General features: G+C 52.1%; 1 protein-coding gene and 1 non-coding gene across 38 annotated transcripts in view; one reads left to right on the top strand and one right to left on the bottom strand.

Annotated features, from left to right (window-relative positions):
- Nucleotides 1-1,321: 1,321 nt before the first annotated feature.
- On the top strand, nt 1,322-1,430 carry LOC141575026 (U6 spliceosomal RNA). The gene has a single exon (XR_012502247.1). It is a non-coding gene; the product is annotated as a U6 spliceosomal RNA (small nuclear RNA).
- A 3,903-nt stretch (nt 1,431-5,333) lies between these two features.
- The window catches only part of LOC141579456 (uncharacterized), a 48,008-nt gene continuing 41,926 nt past the window's right edge, over nt 5,334-11,415 (bottom strand). For 9 of the 37 annotated variants that reach the window (XR_012510955.1, XR_012510956.1, XR_012510960.1 and 6 more), the window contains one exon: nt 5,655-7,081. Coding sequence is in view for 7 of the 37 variants with exons in the window: in XM_074375538.1 (XP_074231639.1) it covers nt 6,386-7,081; nt 8,081-8,144; nt 8,396-8,480 (845 nt within the window). In the remaining 30 variants the exon portion in view is untranslated. The other 28 variants (XR_012510961.1, XR_012510959.1, XR_012510934.1 and 25 more) reach the window with 9 other exon arrangements.

Genomic DNA, 11,415 nt, shown 5'->3' with positions numbered 1-11,415 from the left:
TCTTTGGTTTCAATTTCCCCACCCTTAGGCCACCCCGTCCCAACTGCACGGAGGGAGGCGGGAGGGAGGGGGAGAATCTCGCCTGGTCTCAGGCCAAAGGAGTCCCCTCCTTTTCCTAATCTGGGTAAACCCCACTACACCGTTTGAGAATCATGGAAGGGCATGGAAGCAGACCTCTGACTTGATAGATTCCTCTGGGATGGGAGACTTTAAAAAAACAAAATTCTTTTTCCCCTGCTTCCAGGGAGGCAGAAAGGAGGGCCAGAGTGTTCCTCTTGCCTCGGGCAGTTCTTTGTTTGTTTCTTTCTTTCTTTTGTTAAATCTTTTTTTTTTTTCCTTTTTTTCTTCCAGTTTTATTGAGACAGAGTTGACATACAGCAGTGTATACTTTGGGGGGGGGCGGGGAGAGGAATTCGATTTTATGTATTTATTTTTGACCGGAGGTACTGGGGATTAAACCCAGGACCTTGTGCTTGCTTGCTAAGCACACACTCTACCACTGACCTATACCCTCCCCCTTGGCCAGTTGTGAAGTCCCTTTCATTCAGCATAGTCCATCGGGCACATTTTGGGGCAGCCTACTCTGGACCCCAACATTTCCCTATTCTGTAACTTCCCTGGAAGTTTTACACATTAAAAGCTGGGCTGTTGACTGTGCATGTGCGTCCGTGCGTGCGTGCGTGCGCGTGGTATGGGGGCAGGAGGGAGGGAATAGTTTCCTAGAGGGCCTGCGTTTCATGGACCCAGTTTCTTAGTTCTGAGAACAGGTCTGTTCAAGGAAACAGTTGTAGTATCTCGTCTCAGGAGGCGGTGGTGTCGATGGGCTTCTGAAGCTAGGCCTAGGGAGCAAGCAGTCAGGTATCGCCTAAGAGGCACTTGTGTGGAAAACCAAAGTACAGCACAAAGGTTAATCATTGGAGCAGATGAGAAACCAGATTCAGGGCCGGGAGTAGGGGGTCAGTCTGGTAGGAGATTTCCACACATCGGGGTCATCGAAACGGCTCGAGCAGTTTGAAATGCCTCTGATGATGTCCTGGGGTGTTCGGCTCAACTCTCTGAGCGGCTCCTCCAAAAACAGGCCCTAGGATGGTTTCCACAGGAGCTGTTGTGGCCATTTCTCTGACGTTTACCTCCCGTTGTCCAGCTTCAGTCTGCAGGGCTTCAGGAGACGGAGCATTTTAGTACTCAATGATGCCAAGACAAAAGGGTGAGAGAAAATGGGAAACGTTCGTGGAGATGGTCCTAGGCAGATAGTGGAGGCAACTAGAAGACCTTCAGTCTCCGGGCCGGCTTTCAGGTTGAGACAAAAACCCTAAGGCAAGCGCTTGCTGCCACAGCACATCGACTAACACGGGAACCATCCAGAGAAGATCAGCACGGCCCCTGAACGTGGACGACACACGCACATACGTGAAGCGTTCCGTAGCTTTAGTGATGTCAGTCACCCAGAGGAAGACAGATATCCTATGCCATCACTTCTAGGTGGGATCTGAAAGTAAGTCAAGACACCCATCCATACATAAATAACTCCATTTTAAAAAGACTCCAAGGAACCTATTTACAAACCAGAAACAGACTGGACTCGCAGACATGGAAAAGAAACCGATGGTTAACACAGGGGACAGGGTAGGGTGGAGGAACGGGGGAGGGCAGAGGGATAAATCAGGAGTTTGGGATTAGCAGATATAAACCACCCTATACAAACTAGGTACACAAGTAGGTCCTACTGTCTAGCACAGGGAACTATGTTCAATAGCTTGTAATAACCTATCCTGAAAAAGTATACGTGTGTGTGTGTGTGTGTGTGTGTGTGTGTGTGTGTGAATAAGTGAATCACTATGCCGTACGTCATAAATGAACACAACATTGTAAGTCAACTATACTTCCATTGACAGAGAGTTCCTACAATAAACAGGCAGGCAGGCAGGCAGGCAGGCAGGCAGGCAGGCAGGCAGACAGACACAGACACAGACACACAGACACACAGACACACAGACACACAGACACACAGACACACACACACACACACACACACACACCCCACAGACACAGGGGAACCCTAAGGAAAACGAGTAGCACTAGTATCTCTTATCCATGCATGTCTATCCCAGTTTAATGGAAACCTAAGTTTTTGCCTCCAAGTCAATGATGCTAATAACTCTGCTGCCAAGAATAGAAAAATCCTCACGGAGGATTTCTGAATCCCAGAAGGGTCAGGGAGGGAGAAAAAGAGAAAGGATTCCATTCTGCTGACAGAGGTATGATAGTTACCATGTGGGTGTCCGCCTCTAAAAGGGAAGGAAGGGGAAAAAACAGAAGTTTATTTTCCCTTGTATCTGAAAAGAAAAAAATTTAAAACTCAATCCTCTTGGAGACAAGAAGTCGTACACACCTCATGTCACTGATTCTCCTCCTCCACCTCCTCCTCCTCCTTCCTCTACTTCTTCTTCTAGTCTATATCTCCCATGGATTCTGACGACCTTGCCTGATGATGGCGGGTGATGGGGGCAGAGATCGATCTTTCTGAGAAGTAAGTTGGCAAGCGCTTTAGTGAAGCCTCGTAGGATTTACCCAGCGAAGCGAGTGCCTTCGTCCCTGGAGGCTGCGGAAAGTATGTCCCCAAGTCACATACGCATGTGTTTGTCTTTTGTTGTCGTTGTTGTTGTTGTTGGTGGTGGTGGTGGTGGTGGTGTGTGTGTGTTTGTTTGTTTGTTTGTTTATTTGTTTGTTTCTTTGTTTGTTTGTTTGTTTGTTTGTAGCAGTGTCCTGGCCATGCTGATGGCATCAGGCTTGCAGCGGGGGAAGGAAGGCTTCAACCCCTTTGGAAGTCATACCTACCATCCCAAGAACGTCTGGATGACCCCTACTATGTGGCAGTTGAATGGGGGCCAGTTACTGGGGTTCAGCGTGTCCAGAGAGAGGAGGTCTGAGGCCTCTGGGGACAAAAAGTTTGTATGTATGTATGTATGTATGTATGGCCAGTTGACTGTTTTTGCGGTCCTATAGGAATCTTCCTGCCCCTGTCTATTGAACAATGGGAGTCATCTTCCAAGTGCCCTGACACCAGACACCACGGTGGGTGAAGGAATGCGGGTGGGGTGGGGGTGGGTGGGGGAGGTCATCCAGGAAGCTGGGAGAAACCGAGAACGTCCGTGGGTCGGTGGGTCGGCCTGTCGGATGGTCGCCATGCTGGGTTTCCCCTAACCCAGGCCATTTGCCGAATGGACAGAACAGACTGGGGCCACGTGTGCCACCCACCCTCTTTCCGGAGGCTGTGGTCCACTGTGTTTGCATGAAAATCAGTGAAGGAGGCATCTCCTCGGGACTCGGTTCCGTCCCTTTCACGAGAGCCTCCACTTTGGATGACAGCCAGCCAGCCAGCCAGCCAGCCCTCGATGCCAGGGCAGTAGACGACTGCCAGGAATATCCCATCCTTTCTGGAACCCTGAGTGTACCCACCTGTACAGACACAAGGCTGAAGAATACATGACGTTCCTTCCTAGTTGACAGCACTCCCCATGTCACTGAAACAGTGTCCAGTACGCTGACGTCATCTCCTCCCTCTCCCACACCCCCGCACGCGCACAAACACGCGCGCGCGCACACACACACACACACACACACACACACACACTCTGTCTGTCTGTCTGTCTGTCTGTCTGTCTGTCTGTCTGTCTTCTAAGGATGGAGAAGAGTTTGCTGAGCTATTTCGGGTGCCCTCTCATCCTAGTTCCTATCTCCAAGTTGGTTCAAAGTCCAAAAGGCGGTCAAGCACTTAATCAGATAGGTCCCTCGTAAAGAATGCCTCCCACATCACGACGACAGGCTTCTTAGGCCAGCCGAGAAGCTCCTTCAGTTCTGCGCCCATCTTGGCTCTAAGTTGATATCAGTCTGTTACGGAAATGACAGGCCAGCCAAGAAACAAGCACCTCTCGGAGGGTTGGAGTACTCAGATTTATTACGCCGGCGGGCTCAGAGGGGCTTCTGCTCCGAAGCTCTGAGCACCTCCAAGACGTGCACATGAGGTTTCATAGGGTTAATTACAAATATGGGTCTATTCGCCAATAAGGCTCAAACAACAAAAAGCAAAGGATCAGTACACTGGAGCTTATCAATTTGGAACAGATCACGTTACTGACACTTGTTGAGCTTGGATTTACGAGTTAGCTTGTTAGCCCAGTAAACTGACACTAAACTTCAGATTTACGAGTTAGCCCAGCAGAACTTAGATCAGTAAACGGACACTTATCACACTTAGATTTGTGACTTTAGCTTGTTAGCCCAGCTGGGCTTTTCCTTTACAAGTCCTCCAGGATCCAAGAAAGCCACGTTGGAAAACAAGTGGTGATTCTGATGGGACAGGAGATCAGTCATTTGGGGGCGAAGGGTGGGGTAGGGAGACATACCAGCCTGTCTGTCTGTTTTCACCCAGTGTGGGAGCCGTCCCAAAGAGATAACTCGAGAAGAGAGAAACAGGGAGTTGACAAAGAACACGTGCAGTGGCGTGCCCTCCCCCCCCACCCCAGGAGAAGGCCAAGCCAGAAGTCCCTCCGGATGGCGGGTTCCGGACTCCAGCTTCCAGGGGAAGCGATGTTTTTTTCCTCCCCATTTCAGGCCCGGAAGAAGAGGGAGAGGCAGAGTGTCCTTCTCGGGCATCCGCTGTTTCTGAAGCACGCTTGTTGCCAAAAGATCGGCCCCCGTCCCCGACGAGCCCAAGAATCCAGAGACAAGGTCTCGGAGCTTAGAAGCAAAGAGGCCATTTTATCGCTCTGCCGGGCAAAGGGGATTCACAGCAGGCTAGCGTCTTCAAAACTGTGTACCCACCTTGGGGATGGAGTGGGTGGGGTGGTTCTAGAGCCATAGCTCAAACAATCGGGCATCGATCACCATCCACAGAATCGTTTTCTCATCAGAAGACTCAGAATGGTGTCACGATGCCTCCAGGTGACCCATTCTATAGAGGCTGGTGGTTAGATCTCGTTATCTCATAAGCACTCAAGGTGTGGCCTTCTTGGTCACTCAGGCTATTTTGTCAGGTCATTAGTCCCGTGACCGACCTTCTCCTCGGAGAAAGACTCAGAGACCCAGCATGATGATGACTTTCAATGAGTGAAATACAGTAGAAACAGTAAGATCGATAGCTTCCAGTTTCAACAACAGGCCTGGAACCGTGAGCAGCAACCAGTCAGTCAGGACAGTTGACCGTTTTCAGGGCGAGCATAAGAAACCGAATGACACCCCCCCCCAGCAAATGAATGAGTGAATGAATGAATGAATGAATGACCTAATGATCCTCCCCCCCCCTGCCAAAAAAAGAAGCAATAATCCGTTAGCCTAATTCCGGCCATTTTATTCATCCTCCTTCACCCTGAAGCCCCAGTCACCCACGTGCCACAGTGGTCTGTTTTCTGGTTTCCTCCACCACCCCACCCCCCACCAACCACCACCCCGCCAATATCCCCCCATGCCCAACCACCGCCCCAAGTGTGGGACTGGACGGGGGTGCAGGGGGCTGAGGGGGCGGCAATGGCGGCTTGAGGTGAGGGTGGGGAGTGTTCCGCCCAGATCGTATAGGAAGCTCAAACACAGCTGCAGTACGAGACAAGATGGTAGATTTCTGTGAGTCCTCCCTCCTCTTAAAATCCGTCCTAAGGAGGAGACAGACAGAAAGAGAAACATCACCCTCACTCCCAACGCCTCCTGCGCCCTCGATGCGCCCCAAAACAACAACAAGAAAAACAAAAACAAACACGACCACAAATAAGTCGCTATCCCTGGGGAAGAAGGATTCGATGGCATGGGGATATCATTCTAAAATTCATTCCCTCTTCATCACATTTCATGGAAACCGATTGCAATCTATGAGGCCCTGTGAAGGTAGGGGTTGGGGGGGTAGGGAGGAGGGAGGGAAGTGAAGGGGGGGAGAGGGAGAGAGGGAGGGGGAGAGAGAGAGAGAGAGAGAGAGAGAAAGAGCAGAGGAGAGGAGGGATAAAAGGGGAGAGGACAGGAAAGGAGAGGAGGGAAAAGAGGGGAGGGGAGGGGAAATGAGAAGAGGCGAGGGGAGAGGAGAAGAGGGAGAGGAGAGGAGTGGAGGGGAGAAGAGAGGAGTGGAGGGGTGAGGGGGAAGGGGGGAGAACAGGGAAGAGGAGAGGAGGGGAGAGGAGAGGAAAGAGAGACAAGGGAGACAGACAGACACGCATGCGCGCGCGCGCACACACACACACAGAGAATAGCGAAATGGAGAGAGAGGCAGAGAGAGAGAGAGAGAGAGAGAGAGAGAGAGACAGACAGACAGACAGACAGACAGACAGACAGACAGACAGACACGGATCTAGGTCAGGGATACTACACATGGGTATTCTTCTGAGTGATTTTATGTGTTTTCTCAATCGCCACCTCTATGGAGATAAAAATCGCTCCCATAAGATGAAGGGAGTCCTTCTGCCACCGCCCACGGCCCCGCCCACCAGCACCGCTTGTGTTTGTCAGGGATTCCAAGCCAAAGCACGTGGAGGAGCGGGAGAGCTTCCTGGCAGCCCAAGGAGGAGGAAAGTCCGGCAGCATGAGAGAGGTGGTTGGCACGGGGAAGCTGGAGGCCGGCTGACGAGAAGATGGGTGAGGGGGCAGGGAGGAGGGTTTCCCAAGTTGGAGAGCCAAGACGAGGGAGGGGAGCTGTCGGTGGCTGCGTTCTGACCCCGACCCCAACCCTGACTGGAGCGGATCCCTGAAAGGAGGCGGTTCGGGCTCTCTGGCCGAGAACGCCCCTCTCTTCCTCTTTGTGCAGAAACACCTTCCGCAGACCGAGAAAGTCCATCCCGAGACCCTCGTCGGAAGAGTCCTTTCCAGACCCATCACGATCCTCCTGGGCCAAGGGGTCCAGGGGATGGGGCGGGGCCTCCATTCGATCCGTCTTCCGTCCGTCCGTCCATCCACAAGATCTTGAACATCCATGTAGGATTCTGGATGGTAGCAGTTTTCCAGGATCCTCCAAATCCTTGTAAGTCCTCTCCTGGCAGATTCGACCCCTAGGTCGTACCGCGCAGCACAGGGCACTAGATTCAGTCCCTCGGGACGAGGGTTCCTGAAAAAGACCAGGAAAAAGAAGAACAGAATCACTATGGTGTGCACCAGCCAGAAACCAGCACCACCTTGTCACTCTAACAGACTTGCAAAAGGCGGGGTAGGGAGAGAAAGTCATAGGATGGCTACCATCCCTCCCACCCCCACCCCACACGCCAAGCCCCAGACCATCGTCATCCCTGCTCCCCCTCCCCTCCCCTTTCCTCTCCCTTCCCCCTCCCACTCCCCCTCCCCTCCATCGACGCCCGCCTCCCGCTTGTACCCCACTCCTCTGAACCCAGCACCACCCACCCCAGCCTGGACGGGCTCGGCTCAGATCGGCTCGGCTCGGCTCGGCTCGGCCCGGCCCGGCCCGGCCCGGCCCGTCCGTCCGGTCGACTTCTTCGCAGGGTCTAAAATAGCGCCCGGCCGACAGGCAGGTGGCACATGGCACATGGCAGGGGAGCGAGCGGGACGGTTCGGGATCTCTGGGTGGCAGGGACACGCGGCCGGACAACCAGGAGCACGGACGGCCTGGCGTGCGTTTCTCCGCTCGGGGGGGCCTCGACCAGAGACCGTGGTACGGGGAACGGGGACACACACACACCACACACACACCACACACACACACCACACACACCACACAGACACAGACACACAGACACACAGACACACAGACACACACACACACACACACACAGACACACCCACCCACCCCTTCACCCCCACCCCCAAACCTCTGACAGCTTTCGTTTGTTTTCGGCCGACCGTCCCTCGATGAGGTACGAGTGCCTTGGCTGGGGCTGGGGGGGGGTGGAGTTCCTCCCTCCACAACGACCCCACACGGGCTCTGTTCTGGTCACCCGAGTCCTCTTCCAAGTCAGACCACAGGCCTCCATCACCCGGCGCGAGCACTCGGGGAAACAGTCACCATCCTCATCGCTCCGCTCCACCTCTACACGTGAAGAACTGTTCCCAGCCCACGCCACTCCACCCCACCCCACGCCCCGATGCCACCCACCGCAGTGGAGAGAAACGAGACGAATCCACAGACGTGCATCAATCCGATGAAGAAAACGACGGCCCTATTCCAAGGAAGCATAGATATCTAGGTAGGAGATTCATCGAGTACTATGGAGGCGGTGGGAAAGGGGGGGGTTGCGGTGGGGAGGGTCTAGAGATCAGGCAGTACAGCCCATGCTTAGCATGCAAAAAATAAAGGTCCAGGGTTCAATCCCCAGCACCTACTCTTCAAAAATAACCCGAGAAGAAGCAAGACGGCGGAGTAGAAGGACGCTCGTAGCTCACCCTCTCCCACAAATACACCAAAACTCACATCGACGGACCCACTCGGCCAATCAGACCACCTGCGGAACTCCGACAGAACACCGCCCTCTTCGAAAGACAAAGACGCCCAAAATCTGGTAGGAGAAAAGGAGAAAAGAAAGAGTCAAAAGCAAAACAGTGCGGGAGGGACCGGCAGAGGAGGAATAGGGCTCGTTCGCCAGACCTCCCCGTCTCCAACGGAGAGGCCGACGGGACGGTGGGGGAGCCTCCGAGTCTCAGATCTGCCCGGAGCGCCCCTTGACCGACCTATCCAAGTGAAACGGGCACAGAGGGTCCCCGCGACACCCAGCCCGAGTCGCAGGCCGGCAGCCGGGGGCCGGGACAGGCCGCACGAGCCGGGCAGAGGACCGTGGCGGCGGCACCACGTGCCGTGGCCGGGAGGGGATACAGAGCAGAACAACCCGCCCCCCCAACCCGTCCATTACGGGGAAAGAAAGGCAAAGCAACACGGCCGGTGTGCCCTGGGGAGAGGGGCGCCGTAGCCTCCATCTCCTCAGACCCGCGGCGCCATCACCGGCCCTTCTCGCGAGAAGAGAGGCGGGGCGCAGCCACAGCCGCCATAGCCCCTGGCGCGCGGCGCGCAGCGCGCGGGCGGGGGCGGGAGCGGGGGCGGGGCCGAGACTCGAATCCGCACCCGGGGGCTCTGCAACCTCCTAGGCAGGACTGAGACTCGTTTTCAGCCTGAGGCAGATATTATATATCTGCCCCGGTACCTCAGAGAACTCGCGCCACCAAGACTAAGAAGGAGCCGAGTTTTGGAATGCAGCAGGGGCGGGGCGGTTCCACCGTCTTCCCCGAGCCCACCTACGGAGAGGAGCGCCGACCCGAGGCGGAGCACACAGCCGCACAGAGCAGCGGAGCGACCGGCGCCGGGAGAGGGCAGGCGGCCAGCCACCCTCCCTCCTTCCCGGCAGGAACGCAGCATCCGACCGCGGTGCCAGGAGGGGGCGCGATCTACTTGCCCACAGGCACCGAGGGCAGCACAGACGAGGGCGCCGACAGAGGGCCCGCGGAAACAGCAAGCTGAGTTCACGAAACAGGGCGACGACAGAAAGACTTCTCGGTGAAACCGTTAAGAGCGCACCGTCTCCAGGAGAACACATCCTTTTTTTTTTTTTTTTTTCCTCTTTTTTTTTTTCTTTTCCTTTTTCTTTTTTAAGCTCTTTTACATCGGTTTTACCTTCTGTTACCTTTTTAACCTTTACTTTTGAACAGTCGTATACGTTTACGGTTTTAATCCCTTTTAAATGTTTCATTTCAAGTCTTTTCATTATTATTATTTTTAAACATCCACCCCCTTCCCTTTTTCATTCTCTTGGTTTTGATCTCCTGTTACTGGTTATTCACAGGTTTCAAATATTGTTTCTCGATTTTTTTCCTCCTTTTTATTAAGGTTATTAAAAGACGTCTCAACTCGATCGCTATTCTGCTTCCACTTACTCTTCTATTCATGATTACACACTGTCTTCAAACCTTTTCTTTCTCCCGTCTTTTAAAATCCTCTGTTTTATCTTTTGTTAAAATCTGTTCTATTTCCGATTACCTTTTAAAAATTTACTTTTGAAACAATTGTATATTATTTTCTGATCTTTTCTATTTGTTTTTAAAGGCTTTTAGAAGACGTCTCAGCTCAATTGCTATTCTGCTTCAACTTGCTCTTCTATTATTGATCGTACACTGTTTTCAAACCTTTTTTTCTCCATTCTTTTAACATCCTGCCCCCACCCCCTCTCTCCCTCTCCCCCTCTGTCTCTGTCTCTGTCTCTCTCTCTCTCCCCCTATCCCCCTCTCTCTTTTAAAGTTTTATGCCTGCCTAGGCTTTCGATAAATACATAAACTCCTTAAGGACACCAATAGATAACTGATACTCCTTAAGCCACAGTGCCAGAGAGATAGGAGCATTATGAAGAAGCAGAGGAACCACTCCCAAATAAAAGAGCCAGAGAAATTCCCTGAAAGCACGATCCATGAAATAGACGTGGATGGCCTGCTCGATCAAGATTTCCAAAAAGGAGTGATCCAAGTCCTGAAGGAACTCCAAGAGATAGTGTTGAGAGATATACTATACGTCAAAAACGAAATCGAAGCTATAAAGAAGAGTCAAGGAGAACTGGTCCACTCATTGGCTGAAATGAGAACTGGTCTAAAGGCTGTCCAAAGCAGGCTAGATCACGCAGAGGAACGAATAAGTGGCCTAGAAGGCAGGACAACAGAAAGAACCCAATCAGAACAGCTGAGAGAAAAACCAATAAAGAACAACGAAAACCATCTTAGGGACCTAAGGGACCCTCGAAAGCGTGCCCATCTACGCACAATAGGGGTTCCAGAAGGGGAAGAAAGAACCAAGGGGACCGAAAAGATATTCGAAGAAAGCATGACTGAAAATTTCCCAAATCTAAAGAAGGAATCAGATATCCAAGTCCAGGAGGCTCAGAGGGTACCCAACAGAAAGAACTCAAACAGGCCCACACCAAGACATAGGCTAATCAAGATGGCCAGAGTCAAGGATAAAGCAATGATCCTAAACGCCTTTAGGCAAGAGAAAAACAGAGTGAGTTTCAAGGGAACCCCCATAAGGCTCTCAGCGGATTTCTCTACACAAACACTACAGGCCAGAAGGGAGTGGCAAGATCTATTGAAATTCTTGAATGAAAAACAAAACAAAACAAAACAAAACAGACAAAAAGAAGCAGCCTAGGATACTCTATCCAGCAAAGCTATCCTTTAGAATAGAAGGGGAGGTAAAGAACTTCACAGACAAGCAAAAACGAAAAGAGTTTAGCAACACTGAACCCATGCTAAAAGAAACATCAACAGGTCTACTCTAAATAGAGAAGAAGGAGGATGGTACAAAAATGAGACCACTCATCACCGGAAAGGTGATCACTACCATTCATTCCAAACGGAATAAACACAAAATTGTAAAAAGAAGACATCTAAACCATTAAGAGTGGCAGAGGGAAGCAAGAAAATAATAGAGACTTTTTTTTCCCCCCCTTCTCCTTCCTT

The sequence above is a fragment of the Camelus bactrianus genome, chromosome 2 (assembly GCF_048773025.1).
Source record: "Camelus bactrianus isolate YW-2024 breed Bactrian camel chromosome 2, ASM4877302v1, whole genome shotgun sequence".
In the NCBI taxonomy this organism is placed as follows: Eukaryota; Metazoa; Chordata; class Mammalia; order Artiodactyla; family Camelidae; genus Camelus; species Camelus bactrianus.
This window is presented reverse-complemented; position numbering and strand designations above follow the sequence as displayed.